The sequence below is a fragment of the Dipodomys ordii genome, unplaced genomic scaffold, assembly GCF_000151885.1.
Source record: "Dipodomys ordii isolate 6190 unplaced genomic scaffold, Dord_2.0 Scaffold86, whole genome shotgun sequence".
NCBI classification, from domain to species: domain Eukaryota; kingdom Metazoa; phylum Chordata; class Mammalia; order Rodentia; family Heteromyidae; genus Dipodomys; species Dipodomys ordii.
Genome location: NW_012267302.1, coordinates 550,992 through 578,681, shown reverse-complemented (window position 1 = coordinate 578,681; position 27,690 = coordinate 550,992). Strand labels below are relative to the sequence as shown.

Here is a 27,690-nt window from a genome sequence, read left to right as displayed (position 1 = left end):
AGGAGAGCAAAGGCCACACTTTGCACAATCCCAGAGCTCCCATTTCTATGAGCAGTGGAACTTATGGGTCCTAGGCAGGAGCTGAGGCTGATGGGTAATTCTAGGCCTGCAGCCATGGCTGGGCAGCCATCAGCACCTCCTCCTATTTTAGCTCTTTCCTTACTTTCTTCCTCCCCTCCTTGCCTCTTCCTTTACTTCCCGTCCCCTCCCTTCCTCCCTCTCTTCTCCCCTCTCCTGAGGGAGTGTCCTGGGGAGGAGGCACTTCCCACAGGGCCTTCATGGAATTGGCTAGAAAAATCAGGGAAACATCCACACATATAGTAGGTGGGGTAAAGAGAAAAGCAGGAACCCCCACAGGAGCCTGCCTGGGCAAGGCCACGGAGGGATAACTCTTTGCCACTCAGGACTTAGGCTCAAGTTCACCTGTGAGCTGACCTCACAGATCTCCCTCTCAATTCAGGGATCTGTTGGGTCAAGACACATTGTACTGTGTTGGGCACTCAGGTAGGAATGGCCGAGGCCATGCAGTCATCGTACCAGGTAGGTTGTAGTGTCAGAGAGAGCCCATTCGATCTACTCTGAATTCTAAAGCCCACTGAATAGGCTTCTCTCCTAGGGTGGGGGCCCAGCCCTGGAGAGCTAAGGGGCAAAGATCTACCCCTTGGATGTTTGATCTGACTCTCTGCCCTCTCCCCTCTCCCCAGGTTGTCTGCACCCTATTATTACCTGGGGCTTTGGAGTAGTCAAATTACTTGGAGTACCCCAAAATTACCTCAGCCTTTGGTAGTAGTCTTTGATGCCCAGGGAGACAGAGGTCCTGCACAACATCCAAGCAAAACTGCTTCCAGTTGGGCTGCGTGTCTGCACAGCTTTATTGAAAACTGAAGAACCACTAAAGAGACCTAAAAACCTCCAATCACATACGCCCAGACTCCATCCCAGGACCACAGTGTGTTACTTGTTTGCCCCAGGGGCTAGTGCCTTCTCAGCAGTGAGCAGGACCGACACTCAACACCAGAGCACCAATGTGAGTGGCAGCATCTTTCTCTCTGGTCCTTAAGCTGCCTAAGCCAGCAGATGCTGTGTTCAGATTTCTCTCTTCTCTGCCTACAGGCTATAGTGAGAGTGAGGCCCGTGTGAATCGCTGCCTCTGTCCAACCTCACCACCTTTGTCCCTGGGCATTTGCACTGGCCTGTGAACCTGAAAGTGAAGAGAAAAACCATTGCCCATCTAGCCATCGTTGAGTAGACTAAGTCATAGTTGGTAGCTTAGCAGGGATAGGCTAATACTGGCTAGGGGTGCAAAAAAGGCAGTGTAGTGAGGCATTGGGCAGGCCTCTTCTGACTGGGCAAACCCTCAGGATGAGGTCAGGCTCAAACTCAAGTCCAAGAGTACCATGCACCAATACCTAGCTGGCAAGTACAAGTGTGGACCAGATGCTTTTGGCCAGGGCAGGGGGCACTCAATTTACTTGGGATGGCGCTTTAAACAAAAAGTCATTTCATCTGCCACACTCTGGCCCAGTGTGTGACCATGAAAATTGGAGAGAGGCACTCTGCACATACTATTTAAAAAGTCAGCTGAGCCAGCCTGCCAGATGTGAGGCCATTTTCGTCTGCTCTCCCATGCTGAGAGGCCCCGTGCTAAGCCACTCTTCTGGAAGAATCTCATTCTGGGCTCAGAGTCCAGGTAAAGAGGCGTCTCTGGGCAGGGAGGCCCTGAAATGAGCCCGTTTATCTCTGGCGGGCCCTGGTTAAGCTTCTTCTCTTCTGAATGCCATTTGGGCACTTTGAAATAAGTGCAGCAAATAAGTCATGAGCTTTAGCAACCTCCAGCCCGCAATGCCAGTGAAGGAAGGGTGTGGCCAGGCAGCTCTGAGCTGTGCCCAGCCCCCACCTCCAGACGGCAGCCAAGGAGGCAGCTGGGCTCCTGTGGGCCAAGAAAAGCTATTCCAGCCCGGGGGTGGCAGCTCAGGGCAGCAGAGCGTTACCTGGAGCACAGGGGCATGAAATTAGCAGCAGTAAGCAGGATGGAGCTGAGCACAGTCTGCTGCTGTAAACTTGCTGCCTTTGGGGACCTGGGGTCCCCAGTCCGGAATGCTGTGGGGAGGTGTCCTGGCGTACATGCCTCACTCCTAGGTAAGACTGAGGTGAGTGGAGAAGTCCAGGAGGGTGAGGCAGCATCATTCCTGTGGGTTTGAGGCACTGGCCCAAGAAAGAGTGGTTGTAGAGGACTGGGAGGGCTAGCTGGGCATGGTGTAAGGTCTCACGCCAGCCCAGGAGTCAGCCAGGAGCCTGGGTCCTGAGACCATGGCTGGGGTGGCCAAGAATGAAGTTGGATCCAAATCCCAGGGATGTAAAATCTCTGGCCAGACAGATCTCTGGCCAGACAGACTGAGCTATCGTCTATCTGTATCCAGTTCCAGATATCTGCATGCAGTTCCAGTATCAGTGCCCTGGCCCTTGGTCTCAGGCACTCACCAGGCCCTGGTGCACCCAGGCCTCTGAAAACTTGGTAAGAGCTCAGAGGCCTACATGGTTCTATATCCTTTATCTTTGTGTTTTTATTTAGTTCCTTGGTTAGCCTAGTTTGGCTTCAAACTCATGACCCTCCTGCCTCAGCCTCCAAGTCCTTGGATTACAGGTGTGCATACAATGCCTGGTCCTCCATCCATTTTCAATTTCTGCCAGGTTGGCTATGTTCTTGAGGCGTCTAGAAGGAGCTACTCCTAGTCCCTGCCTGTGTAAGGCATCTGAAGCACAGCTCTCTCTCCCAACAAGAAGCCAGGCTTCCTCCAGTCAAGATCATCATGCTGGTTTCTGAGCTTTCTTTCTTCAGGGCTAGCTCTTCCTTTCCTGCCAGCCAAGAAGACTTCCAATCTTAAATCTTCCATTTGGCTAAAAAGAAATGCATTTTAACTTGGGTGACCCTCTAGCTACCAGGCTTCTACTTCTCTTCCTTCTACTCTCAGAAAGCAGAGTCCTTGTTCTTCCCCAGTAGGTCATACAATGCTCCCACTAAGTCACTGTCTATTCAGAAAGTTGGGAAGAGGGCTCTGCAGATATGATTAAGATGAGGTGACAGTGGACTGGTGCGAGCCTTCCACCAGTGCTTGGCAGATGGTAAGAGAAGAAGGTGTACAGGCACGCATGGGGGGCCCACAGAGGCAGAGACTGAAGTGACAAGGCCTTGGACCCTGGAACACAGGAGAGGCTATAAGAAGTCACTGACTCCTGCCTGGATGTGGTACTTTGTTTCATAGCATAAGAAGCCTGCATTCAGGCAGGCGCTGGTGGCTCACACATGTAATCCTAGCTACTCAGGAGGCTGAGATCCGAAGATCATGGTTCAAAGCCAGCCTGGGCAGGAAAGGCATGAGACTCTTATTTCAATAAATCATCAGAAAGATGGAAGTGGTGCTGTGGCTCAGGTAGTAGAACACTAGTCTTGAGCTGAAGAGCTGAGTGACAGCGTCCAGACTCAGAGTTCAGGCCCCATGACTGACCAAAAAAAAAAAAAGCCTGCATTCTAACTCTGAGAAACCTATATACCCATCTTCCCACACAGTCACTTCTCTCTTCCCTGTCCCTGACTGGACTCTCCACACTTCTCTGCCCCAGTGGCTCCTGTTTGTGAGCCATCATCCTTTTTTTTGGCTCTTTTCAGGATAGCCTGGAGGCTCCTATGTGGTAGGACTAAGATACAGAGGCCTGCAATGATGCTGGGACTTCCTCCTGCCCCTCTCCCCTCCTTCCAATGCAGACAGATGACTAGCCCTTTATACACATTTACTGAGCCCACTGGATGTTCTATGGAAATGCCCTTTGGAGTTAAGAGGACAGGAAGAGCATTAACAGGTAAAGAGCATGTCAGAAGGTGGTAAGTGTTATGAAGAAAAATTATTCCAAAAGTTCCCTTTGGGATCCATCAAGGATCTCCAACATGAAAAAGAACCACAGGGGAGTGTCCAGTCCAGAGACAGGCAATGAACTGTCCCTGAGCTGAACTGGCCACTTCTGAAAAACCTGGGGCCTGCTCTCTCCCCTTATGCACTGAGGCAGAGCTGGGGAGCTCAGCAGAGGCCAGGTGGCTCTTAAAACCTAGTTATACCTAACAAACCAATTACTAAATGGGCAAGGGAACTAAAGAGGGACTTCTCAAATGAAGAAATAAAAATGGCAAAGAAACACACGTGAAGGAAATGCAAATAAAGACAACCCTGAGATACCACCTTACCCCAGTGAGAATGTCCCACATCCACAAATCAGCCAACGACAAATGCTGGAGGGGATGTGGAGAAAGAGGAACCCTATTACACTGCTGGTGGGAATGTACACTTATACAACCACTTTGGAAAGCAGTCTGGAGGGTCCTTAGAAAGCTAAAGATTGACCTCCCTTACGACCCAGTCATACCACTTCTAGGCATCTACCCTGAACAACAGGAACCAATATACAAGGACACGTGCACCTCCATGTTTATTGCAGCACTGTTCACAATAGCTAGGATATGGAAACAACCCAGATGCCCCACGACAGATGAATGGATCCAAAAATTGTGGTATCTATACACAATGGAATATTATGCAGCATTAGAAATGACAAAATAATGGCATTTGCAGGGAAATGGATGGAGCTAGAAGGAATCATGTTGAGCGAGGTAAGCCAAGAGCGAAGAGACAAACGGTACATGGTCTCCCTGATAAGTGGATGCTAAATCCAAAATGTTAGGTGATAGGACAAAACTAACAGGACTTAAGAAACAAAGAACTCCTACTCATCTGGTTGAACCACTACTAAATATCCCCATGCTGCTGATCACATGTATGGTGTATAATATGTGAACACTGTTATATATTACAGACTGTGATAGACAATTTGCTCCAGGAAAGTTAGAATGAACTTGTGACTTAGAAATTATGTAATCACTTAATCACAATCAAAAAAAAGAAAAGAAGAACTTCGAGGAAGGGAGGGAGGGAGGGGATGGTAGGGGGAAAACAATGGAGGGGCTAACAATGTTCAAGAGGAAGTGTACTCATTACCTCACTCATGTATCTGTAACCCTCTATATAGTATCTTTACAATAAAAAAAAAAAACCTAGTTATACCCTCAGGCTATTGCAGAGTGTGCCAGTCCCAGTCTAAATCATTAGAAATCCATTGGTTTTGCTATTTTGAGGCAGGGTCTTAGCCCAGCCTGGCCTAGAACTTTCCTGCTGCTTCAGCCTTCTTAAGTATCAAGACTACAGGGGATTAAAGACATATACTATCATACCCAGCTCTAACCTCCCTCCCTCTCTCTCCCCTTCTCCCCCCCCCTCTCTCACACACACACACACACACACACACAAACTACTGCTCAGCAGGCACTCTACCAGTTCAGACATGATTCCAGCCCTTTTTTGTGTTGGTTATTTTCGAGGTAGGGTCTAGCTTTCTGCTTGGCCAATTGCTGGGGGAAAAAGGTACATGTCACACCAGTGTGCTTCCCCCAGTAGCTAGGTTGACAGGCTCACACCATAGCACCCAGCCATCCACGGAGATGAAGTCTCGCTACCCCAGGCTGGCCTGTGATTCCCAGTCTCCACCTCCTAAATTAACTAGGATTACCGGTTTGAGCTACCACAGCTGGCTCTAATCCCATTCTTAAAGAAAGCCTCAGAGCCATGAACTTCCCATCAAGGGTTGAACATCCAGAAACATCTCCCGATTCCCTGAATCCCTGGGTCTTTCCACCCTGTAGGGTCATAACTCACATGTTGAATGGAAACCCCTTGATGAAACACCTTTGCAAAACAAACAAATGAATAAATAAGATAACATTTCCATCCTCAGTCCTGAATTCCTCCCTGGCCAACCAGGGTGCTAATGGTTAGAAGATGGCTTGAGACTGATAGGATCAGAGAGATGGAGCCTAGGAAACCCACACACGGGTGATGACAAATGATTCAAAGCTCAGTCCCAGCAGGCAAGAAGGACAGCCTGTCCCTCCTCCTCTGTGGCCTAAGGCCCAGGGAAGAAGGAAGAAGGACGTCTAAGAAAAATTCCCCAATCTTCCCAGCTAGTCTGACCAGAACAGCGGCTGCGGCCCCTGAGGGGTCCCATGCATCCATGTTATAGACTGACATTGAAGGATGAGGGCCAGGCCTGTGGTATGGTGGAGATCAGCAGGTGGCTGGAGGGTGCTCTGGTCATTATCTGTGGGAGGAGGAAGGCCACTGCCAGCTCCACAGACACTTCCTCCCAACCAGCTGCTTCTGCTGTAAGGAGGCAGTTTCTCTTCTCCAGTAACATGAGGGGCAGACTCACAGGATGCTACAGCCCTCAGGTGCATGTATGTAAACATGTGCACATGTGTGTGCACGCGCGCACACGCACGCACACACACACAGACACAGAGAATAGCAGCAATCCAGCAAAGCCTCCAGGTACCACCATCACCACAGACCCATCCCATGAAGGCACTTGGCATCTCATGTGGAAACTAATCAGGGTCTTGTTCTCCAGACACTCATAATGGTCAATCACATTAAAAGGACACCAGAGCACTCAGGGCTCAGGCCATCTTCTAGTTTGTCCAGGAAATCATCTCTGGATTCTACAGATGTGTGCAGGAAGAAGTAAAACTGAAGGCAGAGAGTGAGGAATCATTAGATAGCCTGAGTGGGCTGGGGGACAAGTTGTAAGGGATGTGGGGGGATTGGGGTTTGCCATGAGCAGGCAGGGAGAAAATAAAAAGAATTAGAGCAGTCATTGCCACCAAAAGCATGACTGACAGCATTTCAAGCCAGACATTTTCTCTCCCTCTACATGGCAAGAGCCAAAAGCAGAAGAAAAAGCCATTGCAAGTTTTGGTTAGCAATGGCTGGTGGGGGAGGGAGTTTACAAAATAAGTCACTTTGGGTTCTCATTTTTAAAAATGGTGTAGAGCAGCCATCCACGCCAGCCAAACAACAGGCAGGTGGCAGAGAGGGAGGCAGTGGCCCTCCCTCTGTGCCTGGCAGCCACCCACCCACTTCCTGAGCCCCCTCCTATTGTGCCTAGCCCTCAACAATCTCCTCTCCTGGGGTGACAGGACTCAGGTAATACCTACTTCACATGTCTCAATGCACTTGAGGAGAAAGGCTAGAAGAGCCTAACATAACCATTCTTTGGCATTCTGCCCTTAAAGGTGGGGCTGCCAAACTTGGAATCCCTCTGGATGGGAGAAATGAGAAGGGCACCAAGATCAGCTAACAAGGGTGGCACCATCCTACAGTGCCAGCCATGCATCTCCCTAGAGGAAAAGACCCTGAACACGGATCCCCTGCCAGAAGGCCCCCATCTGAGACAAGTCTGCAAGGTAGGCTCCCTAGCCTACTGAGTACCCCCAAGAAACCACAAGCTGACTCAGTCCTCTACTTTGGTCTGAACACAGGATAAGCAGGGCACTTACTGTCTTGGTAGGCCAAGGGCATGGCCCCTTCCTCCCAGAAGCTAAAGTCAAGCTGATGGAACAGGCCTTACTGATTATCGACTGCTGCCCAAAACTGGTTAGGAAACACAAATGATGGGTAGTGCTCAGGACTGTATTTTATTCAGCTTTACCTTTCTGTCTATTTCTTTGGTTACAGGCTAGCTGTCTATTTCTGGGACTCTCTTTCCTTTGGTCCGCTTGGGAGCTCCACGTAGCCTGCTCCCTTCTCTGGGTCACCCAAAGCAGTACACAGACTCCCTGCTACCTGCACAGCCACCTGACTCAGGGCCCCTTCAGCTCTGGCCTCACAGCCTGCTCTTGCTTAAAGCAAAGTCCCCAAGACAGGGCTGATGCAGGACTGTGGGCTTGGGGACAGCACCGCCATGTTGAGGAATGAACCAAGTCCAAAGCCTCAGGCTTTAAGGGGCCCCATGGAGAACCCCAGGCTCTCTACTGAAGACAAGACTCATCCCTTCACCTTCCAGAAGTCTTAGAGAAGGAAATCCTCCTACTCCACTGCCAGACTTGACCACCTAACTTTCAGGTCCTGACCTTCAAGGAAGCTGGCCTAAGTCTCTCACAATGCTGCTGTAGCCTGGTTATTAGTAAGAACCACTTTTCATCCCTAAGAGTGCCTTGGACTTGCAAGCTAAGCACAGTTGTATCCAGGTCCATCCTCAGTCCAACTGATTCAGAATTAGGTCCATGGAGTTAGTTGGGATTTTTTTGTTTAGTTTTGTTTGTGGTAGTACCAGGGTTTGAATGCAGGACTTTGTACTTGCTAGACAAGTACTCTACTACCTGAGAATCCCCCTGCCACTCCCCAGACCCTTCTAAGTATTGTTTTTTGATAGGGTCTCATGTTTTTGCTAGGCTAGCCCGAGGGAAGATTTTACTATTTATGTCTCCCTCATAGCTAGGATGATACTCACATGCCACCATTCCTGGCTTGTTGGTAAAGAGGGGTCTTGCTAATTTTTTTATCCAGATTGGCCTTGAACCTCAGTCCTCCTAATCCCCACTTCTCTCATAGCTAGGATTATAGGCATGTACCACATCACCTCGTTTGGACAGTCAGTTTTAAAGTCTGTCAGGTGATTCCAACAGGTAGCCATGGCTGAGGATGCTGAGGTGACTGGAGAGGTCAGAAAACATGCTGGTCACAAGTGCTAACTCTAATGACTTGCTAGCAAAAACTGGAAAGAGCCGTGCTAGCTCCCGTATAAGGATTAAGGAAGACAGAAGGTCATGGTGGGTAGAGGGCTGTGTGGCTGGGACTTGAGAACTCAGCAGATCATTGCCAGGACCTCTGATAACCCATACTCTTGTTTCCTCTTCTCAAGACTACTCATCCTGGTTCCTTTAAACCCTTCCTCTCTGAGTGAAGCTGCCCCTCCCCTTAGTTATAAAGCTGGCACCCAAGTAATGCTAGCCTGTTTCTTTGAGTGGATCAAATAAGGGAATGGCTTAGGCCTCTACCACTGAATCAGGCCAACAGGGCCTCCTTTCCTGGCGCTGGAACCTCACTTCATATCTATAGCAAACTCCTAGGAGCATTGTGACACCCCAGATTAGATTAGAATAATGAATGAGGCTTTCCTCCCCAGTTATAGGCTATCCAGTGCCACAAATACAATGTGCCACCATGTGATGAGCAAAGGGAAGCTCAGTAAGAGCTGACAGCATGGCAGGAAAGCCTCAAGCAGGATAGACAGATGAGGAAACAGGGAAATTAGAGGACTTTAAACAAGTGTCAAGAGGGCCAGACTCTGAAGTTAAACCCAGGAAGTAAATTGAAAAAGCAGATACGCTCCTTTCCCAACAAACCTCCTTTTTAATGTAAAGTTACAAGATTAGGAGACTTCAGAGGGGCTGGCTTTCTCATTCTGCCTTTTTCTTTCTTTTGTTCTTTGTTCTTTTTTTTTTGGTCGGTTGTAGGGCCTGAACTTTGGGCCCGGGTACTGTCCCTGAGCTCTTCAACTCAAGGCTAGCACTCTACCATTTGAGTCACAGTGCCATGTCCAGTTTTTGGGTTTTTTTTTTTGTTTTTTTGTTTTTCTGCTTATGTGGTGCTGAGGAATCAAATCCAGGGTCTCATGCCTGCGAGGCAAGCACTCTACCACTGAGCTACCTTCCTAGTCCCCTGCCTTTTTCTTTAAAACAGTAAAAATCTGGGACTCTTTGTGGCTAGGAAGAGATGAAGAGGATGAAAAACATGCCTGGCAAAAGAAATCTGGCTCTTTGTGCTGTTCTTGGCCCAGGATTGCTGGGATAGTCTGCAGGAGGGCAGAGACAAGACAATCTCACAAAAGCAGAAGACTGCTGACAGCTTGGGATCCAGGGACCTGAGTTCCAGCATGGGAGTTTCAGGCTGGAAAAGGAGGCCAGACCAAAGACATGCTCTCCATAGAATGAGGCTGGGTGCAGTGATGCATGCTTGTCATCCCATCCTTAGGGGATGGAGACAGGAGGATCACAAGTTTGAGGTCAGCCTGAACAACACAGTGAGACAAATGTCTACAAAACTGTGTTTGGGGAATCAAGGTGTAAGCTGGTGTCCATCTCCAGGATACACCACATTGAGGATGACCAATTTTACTATCTGCTACCTACCATCTCCATGAATTCTCTACATAGACAGACAGGTTGCTTAACCTGTCTGAGCCTCTGGCTTTCTATCTCACACACACACTCACACACACACACACACACACACACACACTCACACAAACACACACACACACTACTAAGACTACTGGCTAGGTAGGTAATAGGAAGAAGAGGAAACACCCTGGCCCACAAGACTCTATTCTAAAACCCAGAGATGGCTGCATCCTGGCCCAACTGTTAAGATAATGGCCCCAGATCCTTAGAGAGCACAGGCCTCTGCCCAAGGTCAGACATTGGACTTGGGGGCAGAAGGACTAATATGTCTACCCATTGGCAGAGCTAAATGAAAAAGGCTGAGAGAATAAGCCAGGAGCTGGGGCTCAAGGAATTTGCAAGGTGGAGATAGGGGATTGTGGTTCTAGGCCAACCAGGAGGGAAAAGATATTTGAGAGACTCCATGGCTGGGTGCAGTGGCATGAACCTGTCATCCCCAGCAATACAGGGAAGTACAAGTAGGAGGAGCACAGTCCAGGCTGGCCAGGCATAAAGCAAAACCCTTCCCTGAAAACAATCAATGGAAAAAGGGGCTGGAGGCATGGCTCAAGTGCCTAGCAAGCAGTTTAAACTCTAGTATGAGGGGAGGGAGGGAAGGGGGAGAGAGGGAGAAGGAAAGGGAGAGAGGGAGAGAGAGGGAAAAGGAGAGAGAGGGAGAGAGAGGAAGAGGAAGAGGGCAGAGAGAGATGTTCCGCTAGATGTCTCCCCACACCTAAGCAGTCATTACACAATCATCAAAGCATTTGGGAGGAGCCTCAAAGAGGTTAGTTCCATGCCTTGTAACCCCACCCAAAACTGGATAAAATCCCAAGCCCCAGCAGCTTGCAGTCAGTGAGTCCTTATCCAACTGTCTAGCTTTTCCCAATGGGCACTTGTGCTAACCAGTCACTCACACTATCTTTCCACTCTTCATGGTTCTTTCCCCCATGCCAAGGACAGAATCCCAACCCTAGCCATTTGCATCCAAGAACCAAGAAACATCTACAACATCCCACCCACCCCTAGCAGCCCTGCCCCACAGGCAGAAGTCAGTAGGCCAGAAAACCACAGCCTACAGCTCATCTACAGCTCACCTGCCTGTCTTTCATGTCAGGTCTTCCTTGTTGATGCTGTAATGGTTTTGCCACTGGGCTGACTCAGGCCTGTGGTGGGTTTGTTTGAGGTCCTCATTCCAGAGAATAGAGTCCACAAGACAAGCAGGATGTGTTGTAACCCATCCTCCAATCTGTTCCAGGCAGGAAGAAATGAGCCTGAGATGGAATGTGGTCACAAAACATTCTCACTGGCCAAATTCCCCACCAAATGACATCCATCCCAGGGAAATACTAAAAGGAATGGGAAGGGACAAACATGCAGACCCTCAGCTACTGAGGGCAGCTGGCAGTGAGAAACAAACCCCTTTGCCTCTCCCTCCTTTCCTGTGAGTGGCCCTTAGGACACACGATGAGCAGCATCTTGCTAGGAAGTCAGGAAGACTGGGGGAAAGTGGGGACAACAATGAGGAATGAAGCAAAGAAAAATGGCCCACAGAATGTAGAAATACCCCAGCATGCCTGCTTCTCAAGCCTGGCACATGAATCCAGGGGTGACAGGTCTCTCATCTCTGATGCCAAGAGCCAGGAGCTGTGGGCAGCAGCAGGTACTACATCCGCACCTGCCAGCTCTTAGAAAGAGGCAATAAAGCATCATAGCAGGGCCTGGAATGCTAAGTGCCTGCAGCTGGGAAGGGATGGTCCTTACAGAGGCTCTCTAGCAAACAGAGTGGCTGTGCACTTGCTCACCCTCCCAGGTGCCTGGGCCCGGGGGCAGGGGTGGGCCAGAGGGAGGTGGGACAGGTGCACAAACAACCCAGCTCTGCCAGCCAGGGGCCTTTGAAGCTGGGATGCTAGAGTCAGCAGTACCTAAAAGTGGACCTCAGGGCAACCCAGCTAATCCAGTTCTGCTTGAAATAGACCCAGGCCACACAAAGCTCAGACATGTGGCCATCTTCCCAGTAATGACCGAGGCACTGAGGTTTATACAACACCTGCAGTAGTGTGCCAAGCCTTGTCTCTCCTCCAGGCTTGGGACACATCATTGTAACAAGCCTAAGAATCAGAGGTGGCACCTACCTTTACACACTCAGAAAATGAGGCAGTCAGGAGGGGGCAGATTCCAGAGCCAACAGGTAGGATCTGGTTCCCGAACCTATGCCCTGGCCAGAGCTCCTTGAAGCCCATTGTGCCCTGGGAACTTAGGCACCCTGTCTCGGGTCTGAGTTGGGCCAAGGGCAATACTACCAGCAAGTTCCTAGATTGCCATGGCCCCAGGACCACACCTGGAGCAGCAAAGCTCTAGACTACTATGCTCCTACTACTGTGTTGGGCTCATCCTGGGATGGGGTCAGTGTGGCTTGGGGAAGCCCGGAGAGGTGGATGGAGACCTTCATTCATCCTGGCAGACTTCTGCCTATAGCATGTTTCTTTAAATCCACAGACACCAGCAGCCTCTGTCTTGGGGACCAGTCTACTGTCCTCGAGGTTCCCTTCCCCTGCATAGACTGGGTATGGCTTCCGGGGCCCCCAAGGCTTCCTATATTAACAGGAAGAACTAAGAAGGGTAAACTTAAACCAGCAATGGCACTTAGAGGTGGCATCTTTTGGGGTGATTAGGGTTAAGTAAGGTCATAAAGGCAGAGCCTCAGGATAGAATCCTGATAGCTTTATAAGACAAGAAGAGAAGACTCACATACTGTGTGTTCACTGTCTATCATCATATGATACACAATGTACCTCAGGACTCTTGTCAGCAAAAAAGCCATCGCCAGATATGGCATCTTGACCTTGAACCTCCAGAATCATGAGGCAAACTAAATTTTCTTTCTTCATAACTTACCAAGGCTATGGTGCTTTGTTACTGCCACAGAATATAGACAAACACACCCTGTCTTCCCTAGCTAAACAACCTCCTGTATCAGCAGTGGTTCTTTGCCATAAATCTGCACTTAAAGAGTACATCTCAGAGGCCAGGCCTGGTGGCTCATGCCTGTGACCCTAGCTATTCAAGACACAGATTCAGGAGGGCCTCAAGTTTGAGGCTAGCCCAGGGAAAGTAGTCAAGACCCTATTTCAAAAACAAAATATGGGGCTAGGAAGTTGGCTCAGAGGTAGAGTGCTTGCCTTGCATGCATGAAACCCTGGGTTTGATTCCTCAGCACCACATAAGCAGAAAAAAGCCAGAAGTGGCACTGTGGCTCAAGTGGTAGAACGCTAGCCTTGAGCTGAAGAGCTGAGGGACAGTGCCCAGGCCCAGAGTTCAGCCCCCATGACCAACAACAATAACAAAAAATATGAAACAAGAAGGCTGGGTGGGGAGGTAGGGCATGTATAGCTCAAGTGCTAGAGTACTTGGCGAATAAGTCTAGGACTTATTTTTATCATTGTAACAATGATACTCACAGGACACTATGTTGGAAATGATCTTTACAACTTGGGTGGGAGAGTGGGGGAGAAGGGAAGGAAGAGATAGTGGGGGGGGGGAACAAAGGGTAACAATGTTGGTTAACAAGAAAGGTACTCATTACCTTACTCATGTAACTGTAACCCCTCTGTACAATATTTTTACAATAAAATTAAATTAAAAAATAATTCAAGGCTGAGGATGTAGCTCAGTGATAGCAGAGTATGTGCTTAACATATGTTTAATCTTGGATTCAAACCACAGCACCAAGAAACTACATTTCCCAGCATTCATTGTAGCTAACATAGTCACATGGCTGAGTTTGACCAACACAATGTAAACAGATGCAAAGTTTTACCTCTAGGAGGTGGTCTTACAAGCCACAGACATTTCCTCCTTTCCTACTTCCTTCTTCCTATAGGAAGGAGTTCCAATAGTGACTTGTTGTTGTTTGTTTGTTTTGCCAGTCCTGGGCCTTGAACTCAGGGCCTGGGCACTATCCCTGAGAGTCTTCTGCTCAAGGCTAGCACTCTACCATTTGAGTCACAGCTCTACTTTCGGCTTTTTCCGTTTATGTGGTGCTGAGGAATTGAACCCAGGGCCCCATGCATGGTAGGCAAGCACTATACCACTAGGCCACATCTCAGCCCCAACAGCAATGTTTTAAATTTTATTTATTGTGACTAGTACCAGGGGTTGAACTAAGAGCTTTTGTGCTTGCTCAGCTGGCATTCTACCACTTAAGCCACACCTCCAGCCCTGCTTTTTACTGGTGATTTTTTTTTTTTGGGGGGGGGGTCCGGTCGTGGGGCCTGAACTCTGGGCCTGGGCGCTGTCCCTCAGCTCTTCAGCTCAAGGCTAGCACTCTACCACTTGAGCCACAGCACCACTTCTGGCTTTTTTCTTTTTGCCTATGTGGTGCTGAGGAATCGAACCAAGGGCCTCAGGCCTGCAAGGGAAGCACTCTACCACTGAGCCACCTTCTCAGCCCCTTTACTTGTGATTTTGAGTCTCACAGATGTTTCTGTCCAGGCTGGCTTTGAGTCTCAATACTCCAGGTCTCAGCCTCCTAACTGGCTAGAAGTACACATGCAAGCCACTTGCCCATCTCCATTAACCATCTTGAACTCTGAGGTAACCTTGAACATGAGATTGACACATGGGCTCCCGGTACTGTGGAGTGTCATACAAGTCTTAGGCTCACCATCTGTCTCTTGAGAAAAAAATGACCTTCTACTTTGTTTTAACTGCTATTCTTGGAATTATTTGTAACTCACACCGAACTTAGGGCTATTTGACACTGCTGGAAACAGGGATCTGCATTCTTGGGTCCATCCTCACTAAAGAGCATGCAATCTGAAGGCAGGAATTATATCTCTCCATCTCTATCTTTCTCTGCCATGGGAGGCCAGAGGCTTCAGCACACAATGCATGTCTAGGACCAAACAGAATTCTTTCTAATGTGCCCAAATGGCTCCCAACCCACGTATTCTCTGCATGCCCCTGACCTCCCTGGAAGGTGCCCCACCCCACAGGTGAAGCACATTCTTACCAGGATGTCTGAATCCTCAAGGTCCTTCCCTGAGGTGAGGCTGGAAGAGTTGCGGAACTTGAATGCCCAGTACTCCTTGGCAGTGATAAAGAAGTTCCATGGCAGAAGGCTTCCAATGCCCAGGCTGAAGAAGATCAAGTAGGTACCATTGAAGTGGTCCTCAGGCCTGGGCAGGCCAGGGGTATGGTGGTCCAGCAGCTTCTCTGGCAGAGTGTCCTGGCTGGCTTGGATGGAGCCGCTTGCTAGTCTGTATGTGGAGTTGGAAGTATGATACATGGTGTCCTCGGAGCCCACAGCCACTGTGGAAACAGGGAGAGATGCAGAAAGACTCAGGATGGGGACAGATGGAGACTTACCTATCCTACAAAACAACTGTACCCAATGTGGGTCTTACATATGTATTCTCCAGAGCCTAATTGGAGAGCTGTAGGTTTAAGTGTCAGACTTTAGGCAGGACAGGCAATCAGAATTCTGAGTGGCCTCAGAGGTCACTTAACCATGCAAGGACCACACAGGTAGCCACCAAGCAGGCTGGGTGTTAAACACTGCAGCATGGTGGGGCCTGTGGTAAGCAATCCAAAAAGGTACACCTGGTCTAAGGGCTTTCATGTTCCTATGCAGCCATCAAAACAGGAATTAAGACCCTGGTTGACCAAAAAACAGTCTCCAAACTCTCTTCCTTTCTTATGGAAAAAAGAGTATACAATGTACTATTTGTGAAGGTATATGCAGGAGAGAATACACATACATATATGAACTTGTATGTGCAAGAGGGGTCTTAGGAAGAATATAGAAAATTTAGGACTAGTGTGGCTCAAGTGTTAGAGTACCTGCCTTCCTAACACAAAGTGCCACTGAAGTGGTCAAACCCCAGTATTGCCAGAAAAAAAGGAAAGGTTTAACAGTGATAGTCTCTAGAGTAGGACATGGTCAAGGAGTGGGGGGACAGGAACTTCATGGCTTACTTACTGGCTTTGAGCCTTTTGAATTTTGAATTATATGGGTTTATTACCTGCTCAAAAATAAAAAATAAGGCTTTCAAATTTAAAAAAAATTGATATAAATCCAAGGTGCCTAGAGCTGCTTCTAGTAAGCCAATCCATTCATTTGTGAAAAGACAGATCAATGTGCAGGTCACAGGTAGGTAATTGGCTAGGCCAAGGTTTACAGCTCCTGCCTGGGGACCCCATCTGTCCACCAGGTCCCACCTGGGTATGGCCAATTTGTGGTGGTACCTAGGGCCTGGAAAATTCTAGGCTACTAATAACTATTGCCCAAACAGCTATGGGCAAGTTAAGCTGCTTCTGAGCCTCTATTTCCCTATCTATAATGCAGAGAGGTGGGGCTATACAACATGATGCCCGGCCACAACTGGTTGGACTTGTCAGCTGGCTGGCTGTAAGCTGCCAATCTACCTCTATGTTCTAGATGGCATCACATGCAGTGGCTGTTTAACTGAGAACTATGGGGATGTGGAGTCCTTCCTCAGCAGCTTCCTCCCAACAAGTAAATGATCAAACAGGCAGTGAAGCCTGACTCAGCACAGGGAGTATGAGGCCTTGACCTGCCTTGAGGGACCCTGGGTGCAAAATCTGAGAACAAGCACATTCCTTGTAATTAAGCAAGGCAGGAACTACTGCTCCCTCCTGTAGATGGGAAGACTGAGGCTTTGGTGGCAGATCCAAGCAAAGATTCTCATTCAGTAGCTTGAACCAAGTCCTGTGCTCATGCAAGCTGTGTTCATGCCTTTGCATCTAAACTTGACAGCAACATACCGTGCTAGGTAGTTACTCTACAATCGACTTCACAGAGGAGTGGTCCAAGGCTTGGAAAGGCTGAGTCACTTGCCCAAGGTCACATGGCTATCAGAAGACAACAGGAGTTGCATGGCTAAGCAGTTTGGGGCTCACACTAGCCTCATCCACTGTCTGCTGGTGCCAAGGGCAGACAGGCCCTCCTTCTTCCAGGCTTGGCAGCCAGGGAACTGTGAGCCCAGGCAAAGACAGTGTACAGCACCCTCATCAATACTTGCTGAATGAATGGGCTCTGTCCATCCAGAAGATTGCCCCCCCCCATGTCCCTGACTAACCTGTCCCCCAGAACATCCCATCAGCAAGTCTATTTTAAACTCCCTAGCTAACAGGCCCCTCCCCAGTCTTTTTCTTTTTCCTTTTGTTTTGCCTGCACTGGGGCTTAAACTCAGGGGCTCTGTCCCTTAGGTTTTTCTCTTAAGGCTAATGCTCTTCCGCTTGAGCCACAGATCCACTTCTAGTTTTTTGCTGGTTAGAGATGGAGTCTCACAGACTTTCCTGTTGGGGCTGGATCCTCAGTCCCTAAGTAGCTAGGATTAGAGTCAGACACTTGGCCTGTCTCTCAGTCTTGATTAGCACGGAGAACAGCTTTAACCACCTAAGCAGTCCACGCCCCCATACTTCAAACTGGAGCTAAAAATGGGTAAAAAACAATCGATCCGTAGAGGACACCACAGCACTAGCAAGTGAGGGTTCCCAGATGTCCTGGCTCCCTGGTGGGGGCGGGGGCGAGGGCCCATCCCGTTCCTCCACCAATTTGCTGAAGACCGGTCAGCCTTGACCAAACTTCTGAAAGCGACAGGAATCTCCTTCAACCCGGGTCACAGGCCAGGGCACTGGAGTGAGCCAAGTCTTATTACTCTTTATCAAAGCTGGCTGTTAGCTTCGGATTAAAACAGAAAGACGAAGAAAAGAGAAGAGGCAGCCGGGCCCGCCCCTACCTGAGGGCTCAGAGAGCGGGGCGACCTTCCACAGCAGGGCAGACCTAGGATTAGAGGTGCTGCAGACCCCCTTGGGGGCCTCCCAGGAAGTGCCCTACGGTCCTGGGTGTCCCAGTGTCCTCAGGGGAACATGGGAGGGAGTGGTCTGGGGGCTTCAAAGCTAAGGGGTGCGGCAGTGCACTCCCCAGCCACAGACGCCCCTCCCCAGTTTAGACGACACCCCTGCGCTGGCTGGATGGGGGAGGAAGCGCTGTCTACACCAAGGCCTCCCCCTCCAGTGGGCGAGGAGAGGTAGGGGGAAAGAGGAGGAAGGGGAAAGGGAGAGGAAGAACGGGGGAGGGGAGAGGGGAGAGGAGGGCCAGGAAGAGCAGGACGGCGGGAATCTGCCCAGAGAAAGTGGAGCCCAGGAAGAAAGCGGGAGGCCCGCCGGGAAAGAGAGGCGGGACGCGGGAGGGGAACGGCGAGAGGCTCCGGGGAGGCCGGGAGAGCTGGTCTTCCGCCAGGCCCGGCCGCTGCCCGCCCCGGCCCGCACTTACTGTCGCCGCCGAGCTACCACCGCCGCCTCCGGGCCTCCCCGACTGGGGCTAAAGGGGCGGATGGGGGCGGGGAGAACGCAGGCCGGGCCCGCCCCGCCCCGCCCCGCCCCCCCGCTAGCGCTTCCGGGTTCTCCGCTTTGGTCTTCTCCCCCGCGTGCTCGAGGGCGCCCCCTCCTGGGGATACCCGGAACTGCAAGCGCTCTTCTCACAGGTGCAGTGACCCGCCCTCTCTCCCGACTCCGATCTCAGCCGCCACTGTGCCGCGAGGCCTAGGAAAACTCCCCTCCCCTCCCTTCTCAAGACCGGCTAGACAGCGCCATCGACCTGCAGCCCCATCCCTCCTTGATTCCCGCCCCCACAAGTCAGGGCAGGATCCATTTTCAGGCTAAGGTGGAGGGAGACTCAGCTTGAGGCACCGTTAGTGGCAACCAACGAGCCCAGCCTCCCCCCGCCCCCCTGTGGATCCCAGCTCGCAGGAGCATGGGCTCACTCCATACTCGACCTGCAGAAGGATAAAAGACTTTATCGGGGGTCCTAGGAATTGCAAGGGGAGACTTAGACACAGCTCGTAACGATGTTCCAAAGGAGGAAAGTGTGAGTCTCTCTGAGCTGATGGTATTGTGTGGCAAGGCACGGGATGAAGCCGTTGTGGAAAAGCATGCTGTGTGGTGGTTAGAAACTAAGGAAAAGCACAGATGGACTCAGGGAAATGTGGGTCAGACAAGAGCTGGGAAACGCACGCGCGCGCCTACACACACACACACACACACACACACACACACACACACACACGGAGTGTGGGGGAAGCCTGTCATAGGACCAGGAAAGGCCAGGTTTGTTGGTTATATTTCAATGGCCCCTTCTATTGGGCCCCTTTGGGCCCTTATGTCAGAGGACAGACTCCTTACAAAGGAAGATTTCTTTTACAGATAAAAAGTTTCTTTACAAAGGACAACATCTCGTTTCCAAGCCTTTCCTGTATCTTCTGTTTTTCACCAATCTCTTATGCCAAAGGGGAGCTTTGGGGTGGGGGGTTGCATGTTCTGGCATCCTGCAGTCCCGGTTTAAGATAGGCTGCCCTGACCTCCATCAGCGCCACGGAGTAAAGTGGCTGCATTCATATGCCTTGGGGTCCCTCACTCTGTCTTTGGGATAGAAAGGACATCGTAGTTGAGCAGTGGGGATGACAGTCACCACAGGCAGCTGGCACTGTCAGGGGGAGGGCACCCATCTGTAAATGGTTAAGTGTTTAAACACACTGGAAAGAAGAGGAGGAAGAGGAGGTAGAATGATGAAGGTAAGGAAGTCCAGAAGAAAGAAGGAGGCCTTTAAGTCTTCCTGGCACTTTCTAGAGGTTGACATTTTATAATCAACCTCTATTTAGGAAAATCCCAAAAGGATAATTTGTACTTTTCAAAAAACAAAGTGTATGGTGCCATCTTGTGGCCAAATCCAGTCATTGCACATGTTCACGGCTGTGCTCCCTGGCTAGGGTCTTTCTTTTCAAGGTTCCAAAGGAACATTTATCCTGGGACATACATCTCTTTCATAACTCTTCTTTCTCATTACCAATTCTTTTCTTATTTTTTGGTGCCAATTCTAGGGCATGAACTCAGGGCCTAGGCACTGTCCTTGAGCTTTTGTGCACAAGGCTAGTGCTCTTTCACTTAAACCACAGCCCCACTTGCAACTTTTTGTTGATTAATTGGAGATGAGAGATTTTTCTGCCTGAGCTGGCTTTGAACTGTGATACTCAGTTCTCAGCATCCTGAGTAGCTAGGATTACAGGCATAAGCTACTAGCACCCACCCACACTTGGCCTTAATCTACCATTTTATGTTCTTTAACTTCATCAAATATCCCTATATGTAAGGTGTGTTTCTTGTAAATGGCATATACATGTTTTCTTTTAAATTAAAAATCCATTTTACTTGGAATCTTTTGTCTATTTAAACAATATAATTATTGGTAGATATGATGGAATAAACTCTACTGCTTGTTCCTCTATTAACACAGTTGGCCCATGTTCCTTTTTTCCCTCTTTTTTCATTGCTTTTGGTTGATCAATTTAAAACATTAATTTCTCACATTAATATGCTTAACATTCGCTAGAGATTCTAATTTTCCCATACATGGTCAACCAGACTCTAATATCAATTACAGATTCCCCACTCTCCGAGGCAGCTGCAAACAGTTCAGTTCCATACGTTCTGCTCCACCTTGTTTTACTGTTGTCATACAATTTAATACTACATTATTTTAAAACTCACAGATTATCCAAATGCCTGGTACAAAACAAAACAAAAACTCTTAGGAGGCTGCAATGCTTGGTAAGAAATGTACGCATTATCCTGCCCATGTAATTGTAACCCCTCTGTACAGTATGTTCACAAATAAAATAAAATTAAATAAAAACAAAGCAAAAACTCTTACAGATTCACCTTTCCATTTTCACTATTATTATTATTTTGAAGAATCAAAATAATGTTGACATATCTAGTAAGTTTTGACTGAATGTCAGATATTGTAAATGAAAACCAGTGCCTTATGGCAAGTGGAACCTTGTGAAATTTCCTTAAAGTGGAGGCCCCAGTTGCTAAGAGCTGTGGGAGTCAATACAGGCTGAGACTTGAGGCACACTTCTGTATTGGATGCTGAAGCTGCTTTTCTTGCTCATGTCACCAGCAGCCTGGAGCTGTGAGACTTTCGTTTTGATCTTTAACCTATGGAAAAAATTCTGAGTCCCAGCTTTTGTAGGCCAACTCCACCATAGGGAGCACACCTATGCACTCTCAGACTCTACCAGCCATTGATCTAACACTGGACTTTGAGGCTCTGTACTTGTGATGGTGCTGCACTCTTTATACTGCCTGCACACCTGCATAAAGGCTGCCATCTTTCTGGGTGGTTGAAAGGCCCTCCTTTTCTGCTGTCTCTGTTGGCAGCCATTTGTCCTGATAGGTCACAGTGGGATCTCAGTTTTTATTTCACCTTAGCTGCTCAGCGCTAAATCCAGCCTGCTCCAGCTACCCCACCCCAAAATGCTATCACTGAGTCAAGTCAATAAATACTGGTGGATTTCCAGGGACCACAGGCCCTCTTTTGGGGAAATTTCTTGGAATAGGCAGACATTCAGGCCACCCATAATGATGCTATGGGTGAACAGCTTCTCAGGGCTGCTGGAATAGCAAGGACTCAAAGTGCTCCCTCTTCACACTGTCCCCAATCTAAGTTAGGGTCATCAAATTATACACACCTCTGAATAGGACTAGGGACCACTGAAGCACCCCTGGCAAGACAGCTGCCTTCCTGTCCAGCCTGTATCCCCAGAGGATGGCTTGGGTGATAGCTACTCTAGGTCCCAGGAAGTCAGAACTGGCAGGGCTGCTAGCACCACAGATTTCTTCAGGCACTCCAATTAATGTGGCCTTCCTTAAGAGGGAGTTGCCAGCAAGCTTACTGGCAACCAAAACTCTCAGCAGGCAAGATGTAATCCACACTCAGTTCATCCTGGGAGGCGTATCCCAGCAATGCATGCTGGGAGATATAGTTCACTCAGACTATATACTAGGAGGCCCAAGGTCCACAGAGTAGAGGGGACCATAAGGCAGAAGGGGTTACTTCAGGTTATACAGTACCTTCTTGTTTAATAGGCACAGTCCTATTAGACACACCCCACCCCTAGATACTTGCATCTGTGGGAAAATTATCAGCAATATTGCTGTTAATTAGAACAAGACTATTTATTACTGCCTGCTGGAAACAGCTCATAGTGAATACATGTCTATGATACCCATGGGAATGTTGCCACCCTCCTCCTTGCATGTAATTGCTCAGCAGGAAACCTGCACAACCATGCCTGGTAGACCTGGTTCATTGTTCCTCTATGCCTACATGACATTCTCACGGCCTAGAAGAGGGTTCTGGAAGACCCCTCCCCTCCCCCAGCCTCAGCTCCTATGGGACACACCCTCCTACCTCGGAGGCTGGCAGGCTGGCCTCCTGAACACAGGATTCAATTGCATACACACTCATGCCGGGAGAGCACTGGTTAATGAGCAGATCCAGACTCAGCCTAGCCCTTCCCTTGTTATATGACTACAAGGAAATCTGTCTTCCTCTCTGGGCTGCTTTTCCTTTTTGTGGAGTGAGGCTGTACCACTGAATGAGTGATGCCCAGGCACCTGGAGTATGCAGAACAGTCATTCTCAATGGCCATTATGAGCCAAGACAACAGGCTACAACCTGGAATTTTTTTATTAGACTAGGAAATATAATTTATTTCATAAAAATTAATCTTGTTACAATAGGAATGCTAAATGGTATTTACAGGTTGTAGTTTACAGAATGAACAGAGGTGGGCTTGAGGCCATCTCTAGAGTTCTGTAGCCCCTGGACATATAATCATATGCATGGCCCAGCTCCCCAGCACCTGACCCCACAGAGCCTGGCTCAGCTGCCTGGGAGCTGGGGGACAGGGACCAGAGGACCCCGGACTGTGCAGGGATGAGGAGCCCCATGTCCTTGGCTGTTCCAGGCAGGGCTGGGGTTCCAAAGCCTGGGCACCAAGAGAAGGCAGGAGAGGCACGTAGGAGATACACTGACTGACCCTGTGGCCTCAGGGAGGGCAGGTGTGCAAACCTGGCACCGAGGAGTCTACACCCCCACACCCAGATGGGGACACATGCCCAAGGAGGAAAGCACAGGTGTACATGAGGCAAAACACACACACACACACACACACACACAGTCTCATGGCACAAAACACACACACACAGAGCAGTTTCATGGCACCTTTGCTGCTACTGGCCAAAAAATGGCTGCTGCTCCCCAGATGATACAAGGGACTTCTATCCACTCAGGACACTGAGGTGCGGTCCCTTGCAGCCTGGGTGATGGGATTAGCAAATGCTCTTCTTATCAAGCTGGGTGTTCCCCTCCCCCTAGGACTCCAGTCCAGTGGCTCTCTGCTCAGGTCCTGAGTTTCTGGAAGTTACATTGGAAACTGTCCTGTCCTGAGCACAGTCAGATATGCTTGAGGGTGGACATAGGATGGTACAGCGTGGCAGACATAGAAAAGACATGGTGGCCCAGAGAAGGCAGTGATAAGGCTGAGATCACAAGGCAGTGTGTTGGCACAGCTAGAACTCAGTTCCTTGTCTTTGGATCCCAGGCTGCAAGTAGGCATTTTCGAGCTTGTGATGGAGGTGGGCCAGCAAAGCCCACTGCCACAAAGGCCTGTTCCAGCATGGCCAGGCTTCCCCATAGTCAGATAGAACTTCTCTCCTACAGTTGTGCTACCAGTGGCCAGCTGGGCTGAGCCCACAGAGGACTGTTGGCTTTTTGCAGGCAACTCAGCAGCCCAAGTGGAAGGAACCTCTCCATTGTCCAGGAGGGGCCTTACCTGCCTAGCCAACCCCACCGCAGGCCACAGTGGCTAGTGAAAAGCCCCAGGAGCCCGAGGCCACAGCAGGAAATGGTGGCTGTGTCTACAGCCCTAAAACTTTTACCCACATCAGGAGACCAGACTTTCAAACGTCAGGATATGTCCTGGCTGGTCAGGGCTTGCCCGACAAGCCAGGAGTCAGCACCTTGAGCTAGAAGAAATCTGACATTTGCCCTTGCACCCTTTAAGGAGGTCCCGGTGCCTACAGTGGGATTCTGGCCCCAGCCACCCCCAGCCAGCTCAAAAGATAGGATTCATCTTGTTCTTTCACCCCAGGACACGCTGGGTGACAGTGAGTGCTGTTCCTCCACACACACAGAAAAGCCCCTTCAAACCTCCCAGACCACAGAAGGAAGATGAACTACTGAGGGCTGACGGAGAGGCCCGAGCACATCAGATAGAAACACTGCTCCATCTCTGGCTCCATATCGGAGCATACATGCTACAAAGCTGGTTGCTAAGGCCCTCTGAGGCCCACCCCAGGGAGGGGCATGCAGGTCCTTGGATAGGAGAAATGGGGCAGGGCAGTTTCTGGATTTCTGGGAGATTATTAGCCATTAGCAGCAAAGAATTCCTTTCTCTCTCTCTCTCTCTCTCTCTCTCTCTCACACACACACACACACATAACACATACCCTGAACCCCAAGCACATTCACTCATACTCAAGAAAAATGTTTTCTTTTTTGTTGTTGTTTTTCATTTTCTTTTTTTTCTTCTTTTTCTTAAAAAGGACTTATCCAAATATCTGGATAATAAATCATTTGCGTTTCCTAAGAAACTGGGTTTTTTTCCCTTATGGTTTTGGTGTTGTCTGAACCTCACTAGTGTCTGAAGCTCCCTTCCTTCCTTCCTTCCTTCCTTTCTTCCTTCCTTCCTTCCTTCCTTCCTTCCTTCCTCTTTCTTCTTCCTTTTTTTGCTTGTGGACTGGAGAAGCAGTTGTCTGACTTGTACTTGACTCTTCAATTGAGGGAAGGGGTATAAAAGCTGAAGGAGTGGGGAGTGGGGGTCCACAATGGAAGAGGAAGTGAGCACAGAACCATCCCCCTCTCCCAGGACGACAGAAGTTGCAGGGCTGAGGGCAGGGTGCGGGGAGGGTCAGAAGCAGGCATGGAGGGAGACCACCCTCCTGGTCCTGAACTGGCTCCAGGGACCTCAGCCTCTCCCCAGTGCCAACCAGGGGACAGCAGGCCTCTCAACAACAGAACACATAGGTTTGCTAAGGCTGGTTGTGGTCTGAGGGTTGAGGCAGGGGGAAGGGGTGGAGGAGGAAGTGAGGGGCAACTCCAACTGTCAGCTAGAGGACAGAAGAGTTGGACACCCCCATGGGGAGACTTTCTTGGCCTCCCTGCACCACCTCCTGTCTGTCTCTTCCAAGCACCTCTGTTGCAGGTGCTCAACAGTCTCCATCTGTGGCCATGGCCACCAGCATCTCGCTTTTGCCCATCTCCTCCAAGGCACAGGCCAGGCTGTTGAGGTCCCCGTCATCCTGCTGCAAAGCTTCCCAGAGGTCCAGGATCACACCAGTGGGGCTTGCTTTGGTGGCAAAGTAGTTCAGGTACCTGGGGAAGGAAGGAGAAGGGAATTGGTTCCTCTGATGCATTCAGCACCTCCCAGGAACCTAGAAAGGGAGGGTAAAGGTGGAAACAGAGTGGGTCTACTGTGCACTCCCAGCAGCTCAGAGTCCAGGGTCTGAATTCCACCATCTCTGCTTGTAGGCTGTGTAGTCCTAGTAAGTCAATATACTTCTCTGAGCCTCAGTTACCTCCTGTTACTGTTTATAGATATAAAGTATCTGCCCCACTTCTTTCCCAAAGGTTTACAATTGGAGGTTTGGTCTCTGATGCAAGCTGTGTTCCAAGGTGGGACTTTTAGAAGAGTGACTGCATCATGACACTTTGCTACTTTACCCATGGATCAAGTCCCCATGGATGGGGACTATTAGGAGGTGGTGGAACTGTGGAAAGTGGGGCTTGGAGGAAGTGGATCACTTACAGGGATTATATGTGATTACAGGGGCCTTGCCCTGGCCCTTTCCTGTCTATACTCTCTGCTTCCTGTCTGCCATAAGGTGAACAGCTTAGCTCCACACAGGCTCCTAGCCACAAGCAAGCAGCTTGGACCCACAGCAATGGAACCAGCCAACCATGGACTAAAGCCTCCGAAATCGTGAGCCAAAATAAGCCCTTCTTCCTTTAAACTTTGTCTTGGGTATTCATCATAGCAATGAAAAATTTAGCAGATAAAAACCAAGATCATATAAAGCCAGGGCCTAGCAGTCTCTCTTATTTTCTTATCATTGCTATAATTATCACTGGAATTGGTGCCAGGTTGGCATTGGTTGCCAAGTTGGTGCCCAGCATGCCACACTTTTTCCTAGTCTTCCATGTCTTGCTAACTCCCCTACAGTAGGAACTCAGCTCAGCCATCTTTGAAGCCCCACCTATTTCTAGAGCCTACCTGATCCACAGGCCAGGACTGAGCCTGACATCCATAAATGAGTTCTCAGACCCAACGCACAGAAACCAGCCCCTGATCTGCCAGGAATGGTGGCCCTTGCATAGCCAAGCTAAGAGTTGGTTCTGGATTGATAGGATCCCTGCCTGCCCACCTTGAGGATGAAGGAGGCTGGAATGTGGTTCGGGACACTCACCGGTCCACAGACAGCTTCTGTGCCAACAGCCTCCAGTCATTGCCCCGTGAGCTGGGGGCATCAAGGCTGCTGCAGATCTTCTGGCGGATGGACAGAGGGATCTTGAAGGCATAGGGACCCAGCTGGGTGGTGACAGCACTGCCAGGGGCAGAGCAGAGGACATCCAGGGAGCTAGCAGGTGTCTGGAAGTACAGGGGCAAGAATGAGCCATGTCATCATTGGCCACATATCCCTACAGCTTTGCTGGGTCTCCAAGAGCATGGAGGCTCAAGTTCCTCTCTCCTTTTCGTCGGTGTGCTGCTCACTGACCAAGGCCAAGGCCAAGGGCTGTCTCAGTGCTCTGCTTGTGCAGAGACCCCCTCAATACTGATGCAGACTTCGAATTAAGAAGCTGAGGAGCTCCAGCCACAGTTCCGTCCAGTTAGACCCATTAAAAAAATTTTTTTTATAAACATATTTTTTTATTGTGAAAATACCGTACAGAGGGGTTACAATTAATGGGCAAGATAATGAGTACATTTCTTATCAAGCATTGTAGCCTCCTCCTTTGTTTCCCCTTCCCATCTCTTCGCATCCTCCCCCCCGGCCCCGACCCCCTACCAAAGTTGTAAAGTTCGTTTTTCAACATAATGACTTGTACATCTTATTGTTGCAATGGGTCTTCTTGTATCCTGTTTTAACGATTTGTTTTTTCCCTTCCCCTCCACATATAACAACATCAAATACAGTGAAAGCAGGGGTTATACCACGGGGGAGGGACATACAAAGCAACAAAGACATAATCTTATAAATATATTAGAAACAATCGCATGAATGATTTCTCTTTTTTTTTTTTGTCAGTCGTGGGGCTTGAGCTCTAGATCTGGGAGCTGTCCCTGAGCAATTCAGCTCAAGGCTCATGTTCTACCACTTGAGCCATAGCGCCACTTCTAGTTTTCTGGTGTTTTTTTTTTTTTTTAATTGTGATTAAGTGATTACATAATTTCCCAAATTTTACAGTATTGTGGGATAGTGATGCTCATTTAAAGTCACAAACTCATTCTAACTTTCCTGGAGCAAATTGTCTATCACGGTCTATAACATATAACGGCGTGGGGGTGGGGGACGGCGGGGAAGATTGGGTGGAGGGGCGAGGGGAGGATGGGAAGGGATGGGAAGGGGAAACAAAGGAGGAGGCAAAAATGCTTGATAAG

The 27,690-nt window shown here is 49.3% G+C and overlaps 2 protein-coding genes across 7 annotated transcripts in view; both read right to left on the bottom strand.

The window, feature by feature from the left end:
- Nucleotides 1-18,440, bottom strand: part of Slc29a3 (solute carrier family 29 (equilibrative nucleoside transporter), member 3) — a 34,117-nt gene extending 15,677 nt beyond the window's left edge. For 2 of the 4 annotated variants that reach the window (XM_013025661.1, XM_013025663.1), the window contains exons 1-2: nucleotides 18,402-18,440; nucleotides 15,114-15,412 (exon numbers count right to left, since the gene is read on the bottom strand). In XM_013025661.1, the coding sequence (XP_012881115.1) occupies nucleotides 15,114-15,412; nucleotide 18,402 (300 nt within the window). In that variant the 5' untranslated portion in view covers nucleotides 18,403-18,440. Of the gene's footprint in view, nucleotides 1-15,113; nucleotides 15,413-16,888; nucleotides 16,976-18,401 lie in introns of those variants that run through there. The other 2 variants (XM_013025662.1, XM_013025664.1) reach the window with 2 other exon arrangements.
- The window catches only part of Unc5b (unc-5 netrin receptor B), a 91,418-nt gene continuing 73,858 nt past the window's right edge, over nucleotides 10,131-27,690 (bottom strand). For 2 of the 3 annotated variants that reach the window (XM_013025659.1, XM_013025660.1), the window contains 2 exons: nucleotides 26,498-26,679; nucleotides 22,661-25,406 (listed from right to left, as the gene is read on the bottom strand). In XM_013025659.1, coding sequence (XP_012881113.1) covers nucleotides 25,241-25,406; nucleotides 26,498-26,679 — 348 coding nt within the window. In that variant the 3' untranslated portion in view covers nucleotides 22,661-25,240. Of the gene's footprint in view, nucleotides 10,181-22,660; nucleotides 25,407-26,497; nucleotides 26,680-27,690 lie in introns of those variants that run through there. The other variant, XR_001175417.1, reaches the window with a different exon arrangement.